General features: G+C 44.2%; 1 protein-coding gene across 1 annotated transcript; it reads right to left on the bottom strand.

Moving 5' to 3' along the window:
- Positions 1-964: 964 nt before the first annotated feature.
- LOC144105642 (female-specific histamine-binding protein 2-like) lies at positions 965-12,154 on the bottom strand. The gene is made up of 5 exons (XM_077638755.1): positions 12,004-12,154; positions 9,915-10,087; positions 8,767-8,846; positions 6,177-6,260; positions 965-1,282 (listed from the first exon to the last, which is right to left on the bottom strand). The coding sequence occupies exons 1-5, from the start codon at positions 12,124-12,126 to the stop codon at positions 1,125-1,127; spliced, it is 618 nt and encodes a 205-aa protein (XP_077494881.1). The 5' UTR covers positions 12,127-12,154; the 3' UTR covers positions 965-1,124.
- Positions 12,155-24,241: the final 12,087 nt, after the last annotated feature.

Below are 24,241 nucleotides of genomic sequence, written 5' to 3'. Positions count from 1 at the left end.
TTCTACCTAAAGACTTTTAACCTCAAGGCCTTCAAGCTAAATGCCTTCTATCTAAAGGCTTTTACCCTCAAGGCCTTCAAGCTAAATGCCTTGTACCTAGAAGCTTTTACCCAGAAGGCCTTCAAGCTAAATGCCTTCAGGGTAAAAGCCTTTAGGTAGAAGGCTCTTATAGTAAAGGCCTTAGGTCAAAGGGCTTTAGCATGCAAGGACTAAATACCCACTGTGACAAACACTACTGCACGATATTCCATGCTTAGCCATGCTAAACTATCCGCTAATTTTTTTTTCAGGGGCAGGGTGCATAAAAACAAGCGCTAGAAGTATAGTACAAGAATTTAGCATCAAGTATTTTATGCTGTTATGTGCAACCTTTGAGAGACGTCACTTAGGGCATGAGAATTCGGGGCCAAAAAGACTCGACGTAGTTTGCCTGTATCTTTAAAAGGAGCGGCATTAAGAGCGATTAGTGTTAATTGTCGAACTAAACAGGTGCCGCAAGAAAAAATTGTAGGGGACACTTAAGCCTCGCCTTATAGGTATGACGCGATAACGTTTGGGTTAATGGCCATTTGCAGAATTGGTCATTGTCGACTTTACATTCATTAATCGCTGGGAGTTCTCATACCAGTCCTGGCGCAGCGGTTAAGCAATGCGCCGCTGCCCTGTGATGGCCAGTGGGGCTTGTGAGACCCTGTTTGCTCTTCCTGAGCAACCTCTGGTTACTAATCATTAATTTAACTGCCACGGTCGTCAGTTTGCTCACAAACCGGTGAGCAGGTTGTGATGATGCTACAAGGTCATGTGACCTAGATGACTCCCCCAGGTTGCTTCTCGGGGGATTTTTCGCTCACAACAGCGACACCGGATTTTCTGCAGAACAGGAGGTTTAACGCTGTCGCATTCGTAATGCAAGTGTATTGCGACACTCACGTGAATCAGCTTTGAATTTTTTATTTTGCTGCTTGCAGAAAGTTTATTGCATTGAAGGAACCATCAGTCGGCAATAAAAGTAGTAGTGCTTGGTGAAGAATGAAACCAAGTGGGAAGAAAAAAATAGAAGAATGTGACAGTGATGTACAGATTTACCGCGGTGTTTGGTTTGCGGCGTGTTGTCCTCTGCTGCTTTAATTCTGCCCTAATTGATTTGTTGGTTTCTGAGCGTCTCCGCACTCTTCCGGTTTGTATAAAAGATGGCTGGAATTTGCGCACATTATTTTGAACAGAAACAAGCAACACTTGGGTACTTTGTTGACAAAGGATTTCCTGACCCAGAGCTCGCATCCTGTTGAAAAGGAAACCATAAAAAATCACACTCAGATTTCACGACACGACAGGAACAACTTGAGGGAAACAATGAAATTTGCTTGGGGTGCGTATCTGCCAGGAATATGGAGTGCACAATGAATACAGTCTCCAAGGTGTGAGCCTTCTGCCGAGAAGCTTTCGGCGATAACAGTCTACAGCAGGTGTTATGTGTGTCAGGACCTTTCACATTTACCGGCAGTAGGTTCGAAATGTTGCTCAGTCTTGAACCAAACAAAACCACAATTTGTTCTGACAGCAACAGCATATGTGTTCTGGCGTGTAATGCAATGCTTGCATCTTGAATCAGTGTAATGACAGCAACGGTGCATTGTCACGAATATTATTTGCTCTCGATATACAGAAACAGCAACGCTAAACTTTCAAAGGACCACAATGAAAGCAGAAAGTTTGTTCCTGTCATCCGCACTGCACTTTGAGAGAAACTTACCTAGAACGTAAACCTTGATCTAAAACGAGTGCTTAAACTTCTATATGTGGTCCTCTTTGTGCATTGTATGAACCCTTGATTACCAGAGAAAATTTTTTCAGTGATCAGCCTTCGATGTTTTTTTCTTATTTTTCATCTGCACCAGCCCTGCAGTGTCATGCTGCTGTTAGTATGCTGTATTTTTGTATCGTAACACAAACTTTTCAGTTGCAAGATATTTTAGCTAGCATTTATTTTCTACACACTGTATGATATCGTTAATGTGACAAAATTTTTTGCTCGCATAAATATTATTGGCATGTAATTCTTGCCTACTCTTTCGTAGCTAAAATATTTGGGTTTTTCAAAGCTTAGTATATTATGCGATCTCTAAATACACATAATGTATGTTTGCAGTTGGGGAATGCATTGTGTAACATTCTCACCACTGGCTGTGTATCTGTTAGAAATCATAATGGAATCTTGAACTCACCAATGTAAATTATGCCTGCTTATATATATATATATATATATATATATATATATATATATATATATATATATATATATATATATATATATATATATATATATATATATATATATATATATAGTGGAAGCAGTCTGCATTGCTCAACGGGCCAGTGAAAACTTGAACAATGAAATAGTCACACACAACTGATACTATTATCTTGGTTTATTTACCAACTGTTTCGGGTGGTGGACTGTCCTTCATCAGGGTTAAAGTTGAATGAATACAGATATCTGCGTATTTACAGAACTGAATGTAGAGGGAAAGGAAGAACTCTATATCTTTTCTTTTAGGAGAAAAACATACGCACACATCACCGAGTAACAGGCAAGAGTGCTGCCGTTTATTAAGGGGAAAGGAGCAGGGCAGTAAAAGAAAAGTTAAAAAACGGAGGTAACAGATATATAGCCGAGGCAGAGAGAGGCGAGTTTTTGCCGAGAACACGCAAGCAAGAAAGGTTTCTTTTAGCGGGAGCAAGAAGTTCGAACACAAGGAAAGAAAATAATGTACAAAATAAAAAAGCACAAAAACTCGGGAAAAGAATGAAAAACAAAAACACAAGAACAGAATGAAACAGAACACAACAGTGCACACAGCATGACCCGCTCCCCAGCAGTGCAGGTGTTGAAGACTCTTGGAATGTAATATACGATAAGCTGTCAAGACCGCGTCATTTCGCACTCCTCAAGAGAAACCAGCGACCGTTATGATGGCGACGTGTCGCCTCAATGGCAGAAAAGCGGTCTTCCAGACGTCGTGCGAAAACCTGATCCCGCAACAAGGCGCTGCAGAGAGCAACCACTATCCGTTTGTCAGAGGGTGCCTCCGCTGTGCGTCCCACTGCGGCCGATTCCGAGAAGGGGGCTAAAAGTACAAGGAGGAAAAGGACGAAGGGAAGGGGGGCAATGGTGAGCATAATAAAAAAAATAAATGAAAAAATAACCAATGGGAGCTTCTTTCGCGTCTTTCAGTTAGGTAGGTTTTCGAGGAAAGCAAAATTGCTCAAGTTCTGATTGATGCCATGGGTTAATGTTCCAATTATGTGTATGAAATAGAACTCTTTGTTCTCTTTGGCGGCTTATTTAAAAGCCTGGCTGAAGGAGGACGACCCGAATGCTTTTGAATGTATGTTGTGGCAGACATAGGTGCTTAGAAAAGGGCAGGCTTGGCAGTGCGTGATTGTAGGCCTTGTGGTTGTTGAATCGCAAGCTGAACGGAGTTTCTGTATGGCCAATGTATTGCATGCCGCACTCGCCGCAGTGAAGCATGTAGACCACATTTGCACTGTCGCAATTTAGAGCTTCTTTGATTGTGAAAGCAAAGTCAGAGAATGTACCTAAAGTCAGAGAAGGTACCTTTTAGAGAAAGATACCTTCTCTGACTTTGCTCTCACAGTCAAAGAAACTCTAAATTGCGACAGTGCAAATGTGGTCTACATGCTTCATTGCGGTGTGTGCGGCATGCAATACATTGGCCAGACAGAAACTCCGTTCAGCTTGCGATTCAACAACCACAAGGCCTACATTCACGCACTGCCAAGCCTGCCCTTTTCTAAGCACCTATGTCTGCCACAACATACATTCGAAAGCATTCGGGTCGTCCTCCTTCAGTCAGGCTTTTAAACAAGCCGCCAAAGAGAACAAAGAGTTCTATTTCATACACATAATTGGAACATTAACTCATGGCATCAATCAGAACTTGAGCAATTTTGCTTTCCTCAAAAACCTATCTAACTGAAAGACGCGAAAGAAGCTCCCATTGGTGATTTTTCATTTATTTTTTTTATTAAGCTCACCATGGCCCCCTTCCCTTCCTCCTTTTCCTCCTTGTCCTTTTGGCCCCCTTCTCGGAATTGTCCGCAGTGGGACGCACAGCGGAGGCACCCTCTGACGAACGGCTAGTGGTTGGTCTCTGAAGCGCCCCGTTGCGGGATCGGGTTTTCGCACGGCGTCTGGATGACCGCTTTTCCGCCGCTGAGGCGACACGCTGCCATCGTAACGGTCGCTGGTGTCTCTTGAGCAGTGCGAAATGAAGCTGTCTTGACAGCTTACCGTAAATTACATTCCAAGAGTCCTCAACACCAGCACCGCTGGGGAGCGGGTCATGCTGTGTGCACTGTTGTGTTCTGTTTCAGTCTAGTCTTGTTCTTTTCTTGTTTTTTTCCGCTTTTTTCATTGTTTTTTATTGTTTTGTTTCCTTGTGTTCGAACTTCTCTCTTCCGCCGAAAGAAACCTTTCTTGCTTGCGTCTTCTCGGCAAAAACACCCCTCTCCACCTCGGCTACATGTCTGATACCTCTGTTTTTTAACTTTTCTTTTACAGCCCTGTTCTTTTCCCCTAATAGACGGCAGCACTCTTGCCTGTTACTCCGTGATGTGTGTGTATGTTTTTCTCCTCAAAGAAAAGAAATAGAGTTCCTCCTTTCCCTCTACATTCAGTTCTGTAAATACGCAGATATCTGTATTCATTCAACTTTAACCCTGATGAAGGACAGTCCACCACCCGAAACAGTTGGTAAATAAACCAAGATAATAGTATCAGTTGTGTGTGACTATTTCATTGTTCAAGTTTTCACTGGCCCCTTGAGCAATGCAGACCGCTTCCACTATGTGTGTGTGTGCGTGTGTGTGTGTGTGCGCGCGCGCGCACGTTCGTGCGTGTGCGTGCGTGCGTGTCCGGACTGAACTGCTGAAGTGAAAAGGAACCTCCTTGTTACCCGCTCAAGGCATTGGTAGGCACACGTAATTGCAACAACGATGATAATTTCTTACATTCATTTGTATTTTTGTTTTTGCTTTCATATCATCACAAGACCTCCCTCGACCACCCGGCAGTGACAAAAAGGAAAAAATAAGGGAGTAATTAATCATTGGCATCCATCTAAGTGCGGCCACACGGCTATAGAGGAAGGCTATACAGCTTCCTTAGAAACTGCGTAGTTAAAAAAAAATTCGTCCTGGTCCTTGGTTGAAACCCGGGACCATCACTTGACCGGGGCAGTTTCTCTACCGACTGCCAGTGAGCAATTGCTCACTTATTGCAAATCTACTCTACCTATGAGGATTCCCCTAAATATTTGGCTGCAAAGAAAAAGAAATGAATCTAAGAATTAGCTTTTTTTGCAAAATATGGCTGCGAGATGCATTTGGAACTTCAATGGGAGTGAATGCTCATTAATATCCACATTAGTGGAGTTATTTGGCTAGAAAGGAAAGCTTTATAGATTCTTGATATGTTTTCCGTTGAAGTCGGCCAGAATCTTCCCTTTTCTAATGTTCAGTCTACATTGAGGGGTTCCGCAATACACAATGGGCTTTCACGAGTTGCTTAAAGGGGCTGTGAAGGGGGCTCTAATAAAGTTGCGGCATGCATGGGATATTGAAGAACGCCGCTTCACAAATAGTGCCCAGCAAAGATTTTTTAAATGCGCTTTGTAGAAGCTGAGTTATCTGTAGTTAACATTTGAATTTTAGCGTCTTCGTGTCTTTCCCTCTCCTCTCGTCACTTTTTGCACACTGGAAGGTCGGTGCACCTTCGCCGACGCCCCTCTGGGAGTGGAGCTTCCCGGCCCGCCGGAGCTAAGCTGCTTACTGGCCGTGGCCACGGTAGCTGCCTGACGTCTGAAAGAATCTAACCAATGGCCACCTCTCACCTTGTCTACGCAGATGCGGGGGACGGAGGAGTGTGCGGGCATGAAAATGTCGCCGGGAAAGGCTCGCCAACTTTGACGCGTGATTGTGGGTCGTCTGCTGCGTGTAGAAGAGTATTATTTGGCTCTGGTTTTCATGGCAGCACAGTGCAGTGATTAAGTGAGTTAATGTGCTCTCCTCGGAAGGCGTTTCAGAGGCCCCTTTAAGTGTTTTGCGAAATGGAGGAAGTGACAAAGAAAACAGACGTGAACTAATGCACATACCTTTCCCGTTTTGTTTGTAAGGGATGTTCAAGAGATCGCACACGCGGTCCGTGTAAATGACATTGTCAGTGACACTTCTGCCATCTATTAAAAATGAGAAAAAGAAAAAGAGACATTTCCAAAAAAATTGAAAACTTTTATGCCCATCGCTTGTGGCCATACTAAGCCGTTTCGGAAAAAAACTGGCACGCACGCAATTCAGCTGCATCTTAGATCAAGGGTGTCACTAAAAATGCGTTTGCTCACTCACACGTCGAGGTACGAAAATTAGGAGTTGGTATCAATTGGGGCAAAGATGGCATAGATTATCCGCAGTGGTGCCTTGAGTATTGTCACCTTTGTTCTTTCTCATTCGCTGGTTTTAGTTTTGCCTCAAGAAGAAACTAGAAAACTCGGGGGCCTTCTTAATCACATTCTTAAAGAAGAAAATACGATAGCATTTGGAATTAGGCCCACATTAAAATACTCCAAAGTGGTATCCAAATTTTTGGAAGTGGGCATAGACGAGAAAAAGTATTAAGGTAGATTACTGGGGGTAGTGGGTGGATTGATGTGGATCAGCAGGAATAGTGAGGGAATAAAATTAATTAGTGGTGATCAGCAGGTAAGTTATGTAGATCAGTGGATGGGTTAAGGTGTATTAGCAGAGTATGTTTGTTGGATTAATCTGGAAGAGTGGGTCAGGTTAGTATACTCCCATATGATATTCCAATGGAAGGTACTCGAACATTCTAGTCCCTAGACTGAAATTTTGGAGTTCTGATCAAGTCACAACCTTCTCGACCAATCAGGGAATTTTGTTACGGAGAAATCGCATGGGTTTTGCAAGATGACGACTTAAAAACAATCATATTAAAGTATTCTCATTCCCTGATTGAATGTGTAGCTAGTTTGGTGCCAGATGACAAATTTAAAGAACACTGCATGAAAGCTTATCTCACTAATAATTTTGCTGTTATAGTTTTGCACTTGAGAGCAAAAGACAAACACCTAGATGTTCAAAAAACGAAACATAATGAAAAAATAAACGCATCCAACGTTTTGTGACATGAATCGACACCGAAAATTAAGGTGGCAAATAAACTATGCATGAACGCACGCAAACACAGTCTGCACATTTAAGAGTGAGTGTACGGATGTCTACCATAATAAATTGATTGCTAATCAAAAAAAATGGAAAGCAAGCACGTTTTGGTCGCGTTTCGAGCTGTTAGAGTTTGTTGTTGCTTTGTTACTCCTTTGCAAATATTTCTCGTACAAGGATCGCTTGACTGTTATAAATAGCAAGATTTAAAAAAAACGTGGCAGAGTTTCACGTAGTTAAATCGAGTAATCTTGTGAAAGCACGTGCCCATTCTTCACCCCTTCTTTCAGCATCTGCATATGCACGCAACCGCGTTTCTCGGTCTCTCGTTTTCCTCATTCTCCAAACTCATCGAGTTCCTCGAAGTTCCTCCGAACTAACCCGAGCTCACCTGGTTTACTCTGAGGCTTCACACTCAACTCTCAGGTTAAGTAGTGTTAAGTAATGTCAAGTAGTGATTTTGCATTCAAAGAATAGCTACCAGCTGCAGTGGATGATGATTGTGATGCAAACATTTTAATTGGAACTATAACTGGCTGTCGGTCCCCCTATTCCCGGAGTCCGTTGGATCGTGCAGCCGCTGTTGCCCTTTCGGTCGGCGCCCCAGAAATCAAAAGGACTGACGAATGGTGGGAGAAATTGCAGGCCAGCTCAAAACCGAAAGTTCAACAGCTGTAGTGGAATTGCATGAAATTTTAGACTCTGGAAGCAGGCAGTTTGAATCTCCTTTTTCACTATTACTTATCTGCCTTCGCTAGCCACCTCTTTCAGGTGTATTTCAAGTTTTAGGTGAGATGATTAAATGCTTACAAGCCTATGTATTTTCCTGTTTAAATCTGTCAGGCAACTTATTTGTACAAGCTTCACGTGACGAATACCTAGCTGGAAGTTTGCGGTGCTGTGCCTTTGACGAACTGAAAATACAGGCGTGCGGTGTCTGGACAGCCCTCATTAGTCGTGTTCTGTTGAATTATGTATGCATTGAAACGCCCCGGCTGCGACGTAGCTGTGACGACTCGGCATTGAGAATGTGCACTTTTAGGGTTCCTGAGAAGGTGAACAGTTTTGGATGATTCAATCTCTAGAACGAAGACAACCCTGCTGTATGCGCATGCAAGCTGCGTTTTTGGTTGCATCGAATCCTGGACAATCCTTCACCGCGAGTATGCACCGTTTTAACGGAGGCCAACAATAACAACTCCCAGTTGGCTCTGGCTTTCTCGGAATGCTTGTCGCTGTCCACTGAAATTGAGTATAGCTCGGCACAAGTTGTTCTCGACTCCGAGTTCCTCAGCTAACCCAATTGTTAAATATCAGCATGAATACTAATTTCCTGACTTCAGGGCGCTCATAAGAACTCACGACCGACAGTGATTATCTTGCGGCGTGATTTTCAGACAAGAATACCAGCGAGCAGCAGAGTGTTCAGAAAGCGTGCAGTGTTATCGTAGCATATGGTCCTTCCCAGAGTTTCTTCTGGGTAGCGGAGTATATTGTTGTACATACCTCCAAGTTCGTATTGGAAAGCATTGGGCGTTCTTGAACCATTTGTCCTTACGGCTTTTATCTTTTCAATAACGGAGTGTCTGAAATATTATGACATATCAGTGAGGTGCTCTCTCAAAGCAACATCACTGAGTCCGAAAGATTACGCTAATACCTTGGAAACGATGAAAGAAGCGAACAATTGCAAAATGCCATTAGAATCCTGCATCATGCACATAATCGTTCTTCTTCTTGTTTCAGTGCACTGCCTTTACATTAGAGTATAAATTATTGATTTTCTAAGATTAGTTTATAATTCTAGGAAACTTTCAGTCACAGAAAACGAAGTACGGAGGCTCACCAGAAGTTTACTGAGGTGAACAACAACATTTTAAAGGAAAAATACAGCGCGAACAGAGATGACGGACGAAGAAGAGGTGTTGTACACCTCTTCTTCGTCCGTCGTCTTTGTTCGTGCTGTATTTTTTCTTTAAGATGAACGTAACCCAACTAGCCCAACTTTCCATCCTACTACAGTGAACAACAACCAGAAGCAGTGCTAGTATCATGATAGAGATAAATCGATTGCTATATGCCCAGAAAAGTACTGAATGCGCAGTCCGGTTTGAAAAGAGAGGAGACATCTGAGTAGTGATATTCTCTAATTTGTGGCCATAGTATGTCAGAAAACGGCTTTTTGTGCTTTTAAGCAGTTATTCTGCATTCTCGTGAAAATATTAAAGATTCACATAAAACATAAAGAACCTGATATGTGCAACTTTTTTTTGGGATGAAAAACAGCACAAAAGGCACACACTCGCGCACACAGAGCACATGTTTGTACAGACATAATAAAAAATATCAAATCTGAAACGAACTGCAAAAGGAGAGAGGAGAAAGGCTAATAACTGCTTCCTCAATGGGCAGAACGGCCGTTTTCTTATACAAGGAAAGTTTGGCGCATGTCTTGCAAATTGAAGTTCGAAGAGAAAGCGGAAAAACAAGTCTGAGTATTGATAACCGAGTGTTGCCTTTTATACTGTGTTCGCTCCTTCAAAAAAAGAAGACGAGAAATTGGAGGTTGTCTGAGACCGTTCCATAACATCTGGCAGAGGTTTCAATAATCACGTTGCAGCTGTGATGTCAAGACAACACTTATGCATACGTACATGCCCGGTGTCGCATTCTGGAACGTGAAATTGGATGTGACACACTTGTGTGTTTTATCGACGCTGATCGTTTTTACTGTTAGGCACTTGAAATCTTGGCCCCACGAGTAGTTGTCGTGCCTGTACGTCGCTTGATAAAGCACGTACTCAGTACCTGGTGCCGCGTTCAAGCTCTGAAAATGCCATGCACATTGAGCACCATTGAGCACATTGAGCACCATATTCATGTTATTACGTAATCCTAGAAAAATTACCTTAATAAATATTATTTCCATCATTTTCGTTATGATGTCGTGGAGCTTACACTCCTACTTAGGCAAATATTGTGGTTCATTTTATGGTATGTGGGATTTCTTGCGTCAGTCTTTTCCAGTCATTGTTGGAAACATTTTCAAAGTGCTTGAAAATCTTGCCAACAGGTATTCTTGACTTTACTAACTAGGAGGATATAATAACCAATGCGTTATGTTTACATACTGCAAAGTAAGCTAGAACACTGAAAAAATGCGCTTATTATTAAAGAAAACAAAACAATGAAAATAACAAATACTTTAGGCAGCACATATTTCAGGCAATTAGTCTTTTTCCTTTTCAGTTTCAGGAAAGCAACTGATTGTGAAAGGTTACGAAAGCCACCTAACTCGTAACAAAGCACAAACGTATAAAGTAGGAATACTGTGGAAGCAAGACTTCAATGACGAGTGAGGCATAAATATGGGCTCTTGAAATGCATGGATCAGATCTTGACTCCTTCCTTTTTTTTATTGCTCATAAGAACAGTCGGGATCACATGACAAAGCTTGTTGCTAGGCATTGCTTAATCAGCATGTGTTCATGAAGTTTCTTGACTTTCCATGGGTGCCGCCATATTGGGCACTGGGCTGTGGTCATAGTACAGGAAAGAGTTGAGCATTCAGCTCCCCCACGTTCTCCCTACAGACTTCATGAAAAGGTCAGTGGTCGTGGATCAGATCAAGTGGTGGATTCAGATCAAGTATGAATCACGTGAACTGGCAAGCTGGTTTAGCAGGCTTTATTATTTGAAGCCTTACCTGTTACATTTAAAAGCCTTGTTGCAGTTCGAGATTTGTTCCGGTGGTTGGTAAAAGCCGCACCATTTGTGAAAATTTTTAAGACGCAAGTGCGCTCGGCTGTGTGGCACAGACAAGTCTACACAGCTCAGTGTGCCAAATAAAACTGCGCGGAGGTGGAGCCCCATGACGCAATGCTCGGCAAATAAATCACTAGGTGGCAAAAGTGTGAAGCGCTCCTCTCTGCCCACACGCGCTTGATGGCTGAGACACGAGCAGCGCAAACCACTCAAGCCCAGGGGGGTCACGTGGCATTGGAACCTAGTGGCGTGCTTTGCGCATTTTCCTTCTGGAGCATTGTTAATGACTCTAGCTGCGACCTGAGGACCATGGCTAACTTCACCTTATTGGGGCTAAGGTTGATGTATTGTTATTTCATTCCAGCCATAGCGACCTTTGTGGAGGTACTCCGTTCTCTTATTTGCAGCTCAGCACTTTAGTGCCTGAACCATCAAGGTGTACCTAGTTTTTACCATCCAGTATTGAGTGGGCTAGGAATAAACCGATATTTTGGCTTGTAGGTTATTTTAGCCCCGTGACACATTTTGGTTAGAGAGTCCATGTTGTCCATGGCTCGAGAACCCCATTAAGCATACTGAACAAGTCTGGACAAAAGCATTTTTAAGTAGGAAACCGTTCATAAATGCAATTTTTTCATATAATGTAAGATTTCACTGTAACAATCAACGTATCCGCAGGTCACACGACAGCAATCTTTTTTTCCCATCTACATTTTTGCTATCGTCAAAAGCGTTCACCACTGGCGTACTATGGCAGGTAACTATTGGATGCGATCGATGGAAACACTTTAAAAGAAAGATTTTGCTACGTATCAGAAGAATGCACCATTACCTTCAATATTTTCATAACAGCGTCTTAGAATTTTCCAATATTAAAAAATTTGTCCAAGAACGTTGGACATGTGTGCCACTCTGGAGCGAACAGCAAACGCCAAAATTGTTGCTGAATGAGAGCAAATAAAGTTCATTAATGCATACCCGCCAAGCATTCTGAAACGGCTCAAGACCTGTCCTCTTCTGCCATAATAGAAGGTTCGGGCTAGCTGCCTCGCAACAGAAAGACTGCAGCAATGAGCACAGTGCCACCAGCAATAGCAGCATCTCTCCAATATTCAGTTCGTCTCCGAAACGTTTGATTCGGGGCTTTTCTTTGCCCACTTATATGCAGGCAAGAGCGGCACCCTGTGACCTTACCCAGAGACCTTCGATCTTTCGATTTTACCATTGATGGTAAACGAGATATACTGTTCGCATTGTCCTGTCAAACCTAGAGAGCGACTCTGTATTCTATCACTACACGGCTCAATTTCATTGAGAGAGCTTAGCAGCGACAATTCGAAGCAAAGAAAATAAAGTTGGCGTGGATCAAATTTTTCTACAGCCATGTTTTTTTTTTGCATTTTTCAAGAAAGGAGGTCGCACATATTGGCTGGCATCAGCGAGGAAAATGCATGTAGCTTTGTGGAAGCAATTTATTTAGGTGCGAAAAATGCGACAAAAAAAGGACCAAACTAGGCTACGGCTTGTCCAGAGCTCGCAGCTGACAGCTTGCAAAATTGTGTCGCTGTAGATTTTAGCAAACGGAAACATAAAAGTGGTTTGCATGGAGAGGCATACCAATCCTGTCCACTTATTTTCATAATTTCGAAAAGGAGAGGGCGTACCCTCTCCTGAACAAATAATTTTCGTAATTAAAAATTTCAGAATTTCAAACTGTTCAAACGGTGTATTTTTAAATTTTAAAATGTTAAATACAAACAAATTCTAGAAATTTACATGTGACTTTCTATATATATATTACATTTAAGGCTTCAATTACAATCACAGTAATAATTACGGTATCAAACTGAAATAAAGTGAAGATTTAAAATTGAAAACATTCCTTATATTGGAAAAAAAAGCTTTAGAAATTCAATATTGTGCTTCATATAATTTAATTTCGCCAAAGCAAATCTTGAAAGCGCTTTCTGCCATTACACCTTCCACTTCATCGGCAGTTCAAGGAGAAATCCAAATAACTGACCTTGCCATAAAAAAAGAAACCGTTCCATTGAGCACGCTTTCTTGGTTTAATAGAAAGCACGAATGGCTCATTCAGTGCTGAGTGCACTGAATGGAACATTACACTTCGTGGCTCAGTGGTTATTGTGCTCGGCTGCTGACCCGAAAGACGCAGGTTCGATTTCGGCCGTGGCTGTTGCATTTCGATGGAGGCGAAATGCTAGAGGCCCGTGTACTATGCGATGTCAGTGCACGTTGGAGAACCCCAGACGGCCGAAATTATCCGAAGCCCTTCACTACGGCATCCCTCATAGTTTGAGGCAGTTTGGGACATTAAACCCCATAAAAAAAAATAACAAGAACACTTGATGATGACAAATTTTTATGGCTCGTAGGCAGCTTGGGCCACAGAGCACCATTGCGCAAAGTATTTTCGCCTGGACAAGTTAGGGTCAAGGACCAATTTTCTAAAAATTTCACCGTCGATAAAGTCAAGCACCAGGCCATGGGAAACCTTTTACCTATTGTAATCGCCAGTGGGTACCAGGTGGTACTGGTGATCGAACCCTGCACCCTGCCCATGCAAGGTGGATGCATAAACCACTAGGCCACCACTGCGTTTAACAGAAGTCTTTATCCCCAACGCACTCCCAAGCTGTGTGTTCTGGCCGTCCAGGTATAACAATATTATTATTGTCACAAAGCTTTGTTATGTTTACTTATTCATGCTTAGGGCCATCGGCACCCGGGTTTCGCAACTTTGTGACACGAGATGCGACTAGGTTTATCTAGAATGATCGCAGCCTCGCGCAGTTGCCTCTAGATTATTCGAGATTGTTGTGTCCTAGGAGGTACTGCTTCGCAAACAGAAAGAAAAGGGACAATGCGAAGTCATCTGTCTCGCCCTGGCCGCTGCTCAGATCCAGGAGAACCCAGTCTACGGCTGACGGGGAGAACATTGCTGGGACTGAGCTGTGCCTCAGGTCCCCGTCAACCTTTTCATTGGTGCTAATAAATGTTATTTCTCTCCCTCTCTGTTGTACAGAGTTGTTTTTTGGCCCCTTGTCTCAAAGGTTCATTGTAAGCTTTAAATTGAACACGGACAAAAGCAGCAGTGATGCTGTTCTTCGATGACCATCGAGCGCATTTGTTGCTATCGCTGCTAGAGTTCATTTCTTTGTGGTTGGAAGTCAGAGAAATAAAGGGCGCTTCTTTTGGAAGCCTTTCACTGTGCTGACTGCGCGACTGCTGCCATTGCAACGTTAAATATTAACCAATATTTTTAGGGGTCGCAAGAAGAAACCAGAAAATGGCATCGTTTTGGAGGGCTCCGGAATAATTTTGACCAGCTGGGGATCTCAAACCTGAGCTTACATCACTCCGCCCGGGATTGCATTTTGTATTTCTTCTCAATGGATATGTGGTCGCCGTGGCCAAGATTCCATGGTGATTCCTGCGCTGCGACATCTAGATGAGCGGACGCATCTGCATTGTCTGGACTTTGACACGTATCTTTATGATATTGTTGCTTAGAGACATATCTTACCGAGCGCTTGGAAAAATATTTTTGACAGTTATCGGGAGGCATGACACTCTGAAGGAGCAGCATACGGAAAAAAAAAAAAAACAATGGCGATGCTTAGGTCACCTTAAGAATGAAATGCTATAGCATTCAATTTCACTTCTTTTGTGTGTTTTCCTTAGCTTCTTTGCCATTGTTGATCCATCAGCCGCTATATTCGGGCTGCTAGTTACAGTAGGAGGTATTCGCTATGCTGTGATGGTGCCACTCTGCATATATGACATTTAGCTAGGTGGCTCCTGACTCGTGTCTTTTTAATATTGTTGCTTAGAGACATATATCACCGAGTGCTTGGAAAAATATTTTTGACAGTTTTCGTGAGGCATGACACTGAACATTAACGAGTCAGCATGCGAAGGAGCAGCATATGAAAAAAAAACTATGGAGATGCTTAGGTCACCTTATGAATGAAACGCTATAGCATTCGATTTCACATCTTTCTGTGTGTTTGCCTTAGCTTTTTTGCCATTGTCGAGCCATCAGCCGCTATATTCGGGCTGCTAGTTGCAGTAGCAGGTATTCGCTATGCTATGATGGTGCCACTCTTTGCATATATACATTTAGCTAGGTGGCTGTCTAGAAATTAGGTTGCTCACAACCTGGTGGGAGGCTGTAATGACGTCACAAGGTGACAAGACCTCTTTTGAACAATCATGAATTGCCACAGTGCAGGTTGCTCACAACCTGGCGGGCACGTTGCCACCTGAGATGGAGGGTAGATACCAGATTGGGATGACATTGCAATGTCACGTGCCCTTTATCAGCAAATCACCAAATTTTGTGACATCGGAGGGCGAATCTGCTCCTTACGTGAACTCTAATGCTATCGCATTCAAATGTGCAGCAATTGTCTCCAGGTGTCTGCATCAACTCCACTCAAGAGAGAGGCAATATAGGAGTGGATATAAAGAGTAACTAACGGTGGACAAGGACAGGTAGCGGAAATGTTGCGACTCAAGAGCCAGGGCCATATTTTGGGACATTTTATTGTGTTTTAGTTTGCTTGCGATGTCAACCGTGACAAAAGCAACAAGAAGTGCAGAAGCAAATGATCAGCCATAGACACGGCAGGTCTGGCTGCAGTGCTGACACATCTAGTCCGGCCTTGTCGGAAGGACCATGTTCTGGCGACTCGTGCTTACAGGCACCGCATAGCTCTGCAGCCACCTTTAAACAACAATAAAGCTGGTGCCGGTGAAGCTTCTTTGTGCGTCAGGTGCATCAAGTTCTGTCATTCTTCGCTGGTTCACCAGTGCGCATGTGCATAAGGAGTGTGAGTGGCATTATCGGTGTATTTCTACCACCACTAGCGTGGCATCATCCTTCACAGCCTACGTCACAGGGATCAGCGAATAATGGCAGAGAGTCAAATGAAATGGAAACGAATAAAACGTTACAGAATACGGCCCCAGTTTTAGTTTTATTCTTGCATGAAACCTGAGAGAAGGTTGTAGCCTTCTTAATCTTTCAGAGTGGAAGTGCTAAGTAAAAACCAGTTGGTTCTTCTCACTCACACCGCGGAATGATTCGTTGTTAACGTGGATATTAGGTGCTCCCTTTGATACTGCTTTGACCTGTACACGCTGATGTGACGAGCTGAACTGAGACGTGGCCAGTGAGATTAGCACATGGTTTTGACGTCACCAAGCAAGCCGCCTGGTTTAGTGCTAGTCATAAGCGTCACGAGTGGTCTGGGAAATGAGCTGCAATTTCGCCGCATATTTCATTTGAAGCAAATGTGGTAGTAACTGGCCACATTATCTTAAAGGACGAAGATTACAAGATTTCATAACTGCCACGAAGTACTTTCAGAAATAAGTAGATCCCTTGCGACGTGGCGACTGTGCAGTAGGCATGTTCAGAATAACACTTTTCAGCTGACAACTTATGCAACCAAGGGGTCACTGCGGACTTAGGAACGATCATATCCTGGTCGTCGGCCTTTGGGTTCCTGTGTATTTACGACAACAGCGATATCTCAACAAGGCCTCTACTCAGCCACATAGACTGTGTGAAAAAATTGCTGCAAAACATGGAGGAACAGGCGATTTTAACTTCGACATAACTGCCGCGCGAAAAAAGATGAACACAATGGAAGGAGCACACACGACACAGACTATTGCTGTGTGTTCATGTGTGTTCTTTCCATTGTGTTCGTCTTTTTTCGTGCTGCAGTTATGTCAAAGCTGAGCAACCAACTTGCCCAAAACTCATCTTAGTAAAGGCACTTTTAAATTTGCGTTTCTGATGTTAATGAAGGCCATTCTGTTCCTGATTTTCGATCAGGTTTTGAGATATAAATGACCTTAATACTATGTGTATTCCCGGAAACAGGAAACACAATTGACTGTCCAGAATGCAAACTCTATGGGAACCCAGCATTTGTTTGAATCATGAAGAGCCAGAGTTAAGAAGAGCATTTTATTACAGTTCAGGTTTATGGGTCAAAAGGATGGGCCACTATAAGCTTGGAGTTTTGATTAAGGTAGTTAACCTAACAACAGTTCATTGTACCAGCACTTTGAATACACGGTGCAGAAAAAGTTTAGTAACTAGTAGAAGCTTTTTCGTAAAAAAATTGCAGTTTTCAGATTGCTCGTTTAGAACTGATTAAAGTGTAACAACATTGTTTTCCTTAATGCATGAATAGCACATCTAAGTGGCATTTCTTGAGGATTACGGAGCACCTCTAAAACAACGTCAAATATGCCAGACGAAGAACCGAATATCCTGAGGGTCAATTTTGTATCCTGAGGGTCAATTTTGTGTTAGAGGAATAGGAGGGATCCTCATTTCCCGGGTTTGTATTAAGCCGCTAATAAAATAGGGCGCATGAAAAGAAACAAAATGCAAAAAATGTTTTTTTTAATGGAAGAATATATAATATCATAACATTAACTACAAGCACTTTGCATATACTATTCATGTTTGTATTTTTGCAACTTGCAACGAATATAATGTATGAAGTGCTGTCACCAGAAAATGCATCAGACAATGATATAAACGTGACGGTTTTCCTGTTCTTCTATGCACCAAGCAGAATAAAGCATCCTTCATCCGTCTTTCCTTGTCGCCGCATAGTCATTTTTTCGATGTGAAGGAATATGGCTCTGAAAAAAAATTTCTGAGCACTGCAGTCCTCTTAAGATTGATTGCATTCAGAAGCTTTACATAAGCAATTTTATCTTAGACTAGGGCTTCCAGATGTCCGATACGAATTTTGCGATAATGTTCTTTTTCTAGAATTAAGTTTCGCTGCCGCATTGTACACAGCACCACTGTATGCAGCAGTTGGCACTTTGTTTTATTTATTTGTTTTTGCATAGTGCTGCCAATAGCAGCGGCTATTTCAATGGGGATAAGAAGGGCAAAAACTTTCAAATTTCCACCTTGAGAAGACGAAAACACCTTCTGCCATGGCGCTCTTTGGCTATAGATGCCCTTACGCCATAAAAATCCATAATCATAATCATCAGATTAAAAGTTCTCAAGTATAAAAGGTACAATATGCGTATACTTCAGAAGTGGGAATTAGATTGGGAATGTGCAATTTTTACTGGCATTTTAACGTTCTTCAAGAGGGAGTGAAGGATTATTAACCGAATTATTCGTGAAACTTATCCTAGTGTGCTTTGAGCGACTCACCTTCTTTACCACCACAGCGAGTGGTTGAGTGACGGTGCACCACGAGTTTCCTGCCAAGTGTTCTGATGTGACAAAAGACCAAGGCTTGCATTTTGGCCAGATTAAAAGGTTTCACCTGAAGTCCAGCTAATAGTTAGTGCTGTAAAAGGCGCACCACAACCATCCACACCTCGGAGTTAAATTAAGCTTCAGTCGGTGGTAAGGCATACTGATGCAAGAATCACCATTCAGAAGCTCTGTCCACCAGACATTGCACTCCCCTGGATATGGGTTGCCTACCTAATCACACCACCCTCGCCAACCTTCACACATTAGAGGTGCTATCCACCACCGATCTACTCAACTTTACCCTCCATGAGCACCATCCACCACCGACCCTCTTAACTCCACCCATCACAAGGCCTCTGCCCATAAAAGCACATGAAGCAGCAAAACAAAAAACTGTCCTTGAAAATGAATTCTAAGATGCAGTAGGAAAGTCACCTGCCTTCTAAAGAAATGACCAGCCCACTCCACCTCCCCACTCGCCTCCTCAATAACCTGAATTCCCATTCGACCTCCCCAATCCACTTTCCCACTCATCTCAAATCACCTACCTGCTCTACCTCCAAACACATTTCCAATCACCTGCCCTCTCCATCTCCCTAATCCGCCTCCCCAGTTGACCTTCCCACTCCACCTCTCCAATCACCTTTCAAATCTCCTATGCCTCCCCCCGACTCCACCTTCATCCACACCCAGAACCGCCACCCACCTGCACCCTCCAGACAGATTCTGCTACATGTGTGAAACGTCGGTTAGAGTAAAAACATCAAATCTGCCACGGTGGCTCAGTGGTTAGGGCACTCGGCTACTGATCCAGAGTTCCCGGGTTCCAACCCGACCGCGGCGGCTGCGTTTTTATGGAGGAAAAACGCAAAGGCGCTCGTGTGCTGTGCGATGTCAGTGCACGTTAAAGATCCCCAGGTGGTCGATATTATTCCGGAGCCCTCCACTACGGCACCTCTTCCTTCTTTCTTTCACTCCCTCCTTTATCCCTTCCCTTACGGCGCGGTTCAGGTGTCCGCCGAGATGTGGGACAGATACTGCGCCATTTAATTCCTTTCCCCAAAAACCAATTATTGTTAGTAAAAACATCAAATTAATCATCAAGGGTAAATCCAACTGTTTTCGCTGAATTCTTGCATCAGCTATATTCCGATACAACTCGGGAAAAAAGGCAGATGCCTCTCAAAGTATAGGCTCTCCAGCCAATGGTGTCGACCGATTCTCATGATGTTATATTTAATTGTTATATAATCCCCTCGGATATGCTAGCATATGGCATCGTAAGGGTGAGAAATCGAATGAGATCTACCACGTTTAATCGGAATAACCAGGGCGCATCATGAAAAACAGTCGACACCATCGGCTGGAGGGACTTCCTTTGAGGGGCAGCTGCCGCTTCGTTCTTGAGTTGTGTTCGAATGCAGATGTCTGCTAGCCCCGGCCGTAATTTCTTTTGAGCAGCAAGTGCTTGAGAATAAGACTCAACCTGCGCCGAATTGTCATATATACTCATCCTCCAAACGGAGATAATTCAGGGGACGTTTACAGAGTTGTCCGAGCACAAAAAAAGGCTTAATTTGACTCTCTGTAGACGAAAAACGACATGACACACAAAAAATCAATTGTAACCTTTGTTTACATAGTTGCGCACAAAAACACACCGCACGCCCAACACGCTGTGACGTGCGCCACTAAATGCGCCCAAAGCTCCTTTCTTCCACTTTTGCGCGTACAACGTTACGTATAGCCGTCGGCACCAAAGAACGGCGAGAGTGCATGCATACATAAAATAACACAAAAAGCAGACTAGGGAGTACATCTGCAAAGACCCAGCTGCATTGTATTCTGCAGAATGCGATTTCTTAGGAAAATTAAACTTCTCATGAAGCAAGTAATAATTAAAAAAAATAGAAAAGAAGAGGCTGTAGCGGGGCGTTGCGCATGCGATGTCTGTGTACCTGAACTCCTGCGGTCGTCGTTCTTTGGGTGGCTTTGTCAAAAGTATATGCTACACCATATATTCCATCGCCAAATTTTAGGAAACGGAGCTGATTACCTAACAGCTTGCAAGTTATACGCTGAGCTGCTGCCTTCTCATAGTTGCATTAAATTGATTGCATTTCTTGCCCCAGAGCGATTTCAATCATTGCGTGCTCGTTTCTTGCCGATGAAAATGTACTGTAGAATTTTTTTTTTAACACATTGCGCCTTTAACTGCTCCACGGTGGAAAATGCGAAACGTACCAATCACCTATAGCTCCCCACTCCACCTCTGCAAACACCGCCAATTCCACCTCTCCAATCACCTTCCAATCCAATCATCATTCCAATCTCCAATCACCTGTGCGAAAATGCGAAGAGGGCCAAAAATCTGGGAAGCGTATGGCGCAAGAAAATCTTTAGGGCGTGCAGTTCACGAAGCAAGGCTCTCTGTGGAGATGCCAGTTCTATTGCAGTGCATGCCTCAAATTTTCGGTACATTGAGTGCCTCGAGTGCTGAGCCGATGCCCAGAAGGAAGAGGGGAAGGCGGTCGGACCAGCGTTCGCGTGGCTAGCAGGTGTTGACAGCAGCCTTGAGCAGCCGGCGGACCAGTTCCCCGTACCAAAGGACAATGAATGGTAGGTAGTCGTATGGCACTGTGTCTGCAGGCCAGGATGTTGACAAAAGTGGTGAACAGAGCCAATTGAAACTAGCGGCCTCGGTCAATAGGGACAACAACGGGGCAGCCAAAGAGCGTCACCGAGCCGGTCACGAAAGTTGCAGCAGCTGTATATGCCTTGATGTCAGTAGTCGAGAGCGCCTAGGGCCAACGTGTGAACCGATCGACGCACGTGATCAATAGGCCTTACGTGACAACGGCAAGGGTCCAGCAGGATCGATGTAGACGTGGGCGAACCGCGTGTCCGGAGAACGAATAGGAGAGGCAGCTGCCTCTGCATTATGCCTAGGCATACCATTATGCCTAGGCATAATGGTATGCCGCTGAGCTTTCAGGCGTGAGCATTGAAAACATCACCGGGCCCTGCGACGTCTTACAAGCAAAGTCCTAGAAGTTAATCTCCAAATGCCATCGTCCCGACGAGACATCGAAGGTCATCATCATCGGAATAAAGATACCCTGGCGGTAGGCATGGGACAGGATATGCTACTATGTGCAGACTTGTTAGCGGGCTCTGTTCGGTTAGGCGGAAACTTTCGGCAAAATCGTCACTGACTTTGAAAGAAAGCCGAGAATGTAGCTTGAGCGGCCCAGATGTTAGCCCCGATTGTGGATCACAAGGACAACACAGCACTTTGGCGACGTTCAGATCAGGCTTCAGATCCGGCAGAAAAACAAGGTTTCAGTCGTCGGTCTGAGTTATTGTTCATGCGATTGCGGTGCAGGATTTTCCGGTAGGTCGAGTTTTTCGGGAATCTCAGGCAATGTGAGTTGTCCAGAAAAGGTTCTGTGCACGGTTGATGAAGGGAAATTCCGCAGCACATGTGGTACAGTGGCACCAAGTCAGCTTAACTGCGGGCAGACACTGCTCAAAGAAAAGCCGAAAGTCGGAGCTATCAGTCACCACACAACGAAGCGACGGCAGGGCGCCTATAAGGCACTGCATGTCATCGGGAGTGACTTTCAGTGCTGGCACCCGACCTGCGTCGAGGGTCAAGCGCTCCAAATATGGTAACGGTTCCTCACTGCAGCGAGCAAGAAACAACGCACAGAGTACTGCGCCATCGAGGTGCAACGTTGTGAGCCGCGTCGTCGCTTTTAAAAGCGCATTCATCGCACGCTTGTGGAACTGTTCGCCGCTTTTTCCGTGCCACAGTCGAAGACTCAACAAGCTCCCCAAAGAAGCCGGCGGGAGCTTTGGTTCCTCAATCACGAGGGCGCAGTTAAAAAGGGACAGGCTCTCGAGGGTTGGCCAGTGTCTTGAGATGGCTGATAAACTGATGTGTGAGACGCCACATAGCGACAGGTGTTTCAGACGCAGGTTCGTGAGCCCGCCTTCCAGGAGGCAGTGGAACGGGAGCGGGTAGTTCTCGTAACGTAAGGAGAGGTCGGTCACACCGGAGAAGTTGCGAATCTTGGGCACCGAGTCCATGTGCCGCGTGGTTACCTGTGGAAAAGAATGAAAATGCTGGGTGTGTAATGCTGAAATAAGGATGTGAGGGCTCGTCCCATTGTACCGAGAAAAAAAAAAGCGCCCGTATACCCCGTACAGCAGAGTAAAATCAGTGCGTTCTTAGCTGCGCTTTGGGCTCAGAGTGCCAGGGTTCTACAGCCAGGCCATAACCCGTGCGCTTTCATAGCGTACGTTGTGCCTGTGAGTATTTCGTCGACGACAGCCGCAACACACTCAACTGGCTCGCACGAAGCGGTATCTTGATAGGCAAGCCAATGTTTTTTGCTTTCCTAATCAAGTTTTATGTGTCTACAGCTTGCAGTGTATACAGTCGCTAGATCCAGTAATGTCATTTCTTTCCCGACAGTGCGACGTTGTCCCAGTTGAAAGCACTAAATTTGAAATGCGCTCAAGGATAGGGTGTGAGTGACTCACGATTATGTGAATCCGTGTTAAACCACAATCTCATAATGCTTGTGTGTGCATGTTTCAATCGGCGTATTATGCAAGTTTTACTAAGCGCACTGACGAAATCAGGTATGTCATGGGAGACTACATGTTGCAAAAATTAAGGGCACTTAAGCTCCGTCTTAAAGGTATGACGTGACAGCGGTAATGGTTATTCGCCATTTTTATTTTAATTAGTACCTTTTTCTAGCTATACACACAACCATCAGCATACATCAGTTTGCATACCAGAACACGTGATACACCACAATACACAAAAGGTCTGCTTTAAGTCGAACGAACTTGCCTCTGTGGCTATACGGGTAGCATGTCTGACTCGCAACCCAAGGGTCACGGGTTCGATTCCTAACTAATTTTCGCGATTGACTTTTCAGCGTCATTAATTCACTTTACATCCTCATACACCATAAAGATGTTTCTGTGATGCTACGACCTCATAGTCACAAACTATCGTTACCATTCTACAGCTGAACCTATTACCTCCCAACCCTCTCTACTATTCCTTAACTCATGCGACAACGCGCACAGATTTCCCTTCGAACGCCCGCTCCAACGCTGTAGAATTAAAATCTACGCGGATATTGAACAACACCATGAAGAAAGGCTCTGGATCGACTTTAGTGCCTGTGGTTATTCAACATGCGCTGGCATTGCATAGCCCGCGGGCGTAGTGCCTGTGGTTATTCAACATGCGCTGGCATTGCATAGCCCGCGGGCGTATTTTGCCTTTGGCCTTCCTAAAACTGCGGCCGGCATGCCAAGAGCTCCATTCCAGAAGAAAGCGCAAATGACGAGATACAAAAGGCCTAAATCACACAGAGCTTCAACGCGTTATTCAGTCCATGCAGGGTACAACACCGCCTGTACACGCGGCCATGTAAACTCGTTTGCGCCTTCCTTTTAGAGGTATGACGTCGGTATAACGTACGCTGATTGGAACACAGAGCACTGGCAGATACTCTGTGCCACCTCTCCCCCTTCACGGCAGTCTCTTCGCAGTGCTGGCTCTAAACATTCGCTTAATCTTGGCGACGGCTTAATCTTGGCTCAGTCTTGTTATGAAGTAAGGCGTATATAGCTCGGCTCGAGGTCAAAGCGAATCCTTGTTGACCTTGCAAGTTGCAGCACGGAGAGTGGAGCTTTCGCTCCCAAAGGACCCTTTCCTTTTTCACTTCAGCTCTATATGCTTGTCAGAAGGACGTAATTATGTAGCCGGTTTTGGGGAGGACGTGGGGAAGTCTGCGGTTGCCCTCACCAGCGCTGGCGCTCAACAATTGAGGGTTGAAGCTGGGTTACCAAAGGCAGGAGCTCCCGTAGGCATTCTTGCAGTCATGACCATTCCCTAACTAGCTCAACTCC

This window comes from Amblyomma americanum, chromosome 9 (assembly GCF_052857255.1).
Source record: "Amblyomma americanum isolate KBUSLIRL-KWMA chromosome 9, ASM5285725v1, whole genome shotgun sequence".
Taxonomy (NCBI): Eukaryota; Metazoa; Arthropoda; class Arachnida; order Ixodida; family Ixodidae; genus Amblyomma; species Amblyomma americanum.
The sequence above is the reverse complement of the archived record's forward strand: the minus strand, read 5'-3'. Positions and strand labels throughout refer to the sequence as shown.

Coding starts and splice junctions, on each gene's coding strand:
- LOC144105642 (XM_077638755.1), bottom strand. CDS start 12,126: ATGCTGCTATTGCTGGTGGCACTGTGCTCATTGCTGCAGTCTTTCTGT. Junction 10,088..12,003: donor CGTTTCAGAATGCTTGGCGG/GTATGCATTAAT, acceptor TGGCATTTTCAG/AGCTTGAACGCGGCACCAGG. Junction 1,283..6,176: donor TTACAAACAAAACGGGAAAG/GTATGTGCATTA, acceptor CCTTTTCAACAG/GATGCGAGCTCTGGGTCAGG.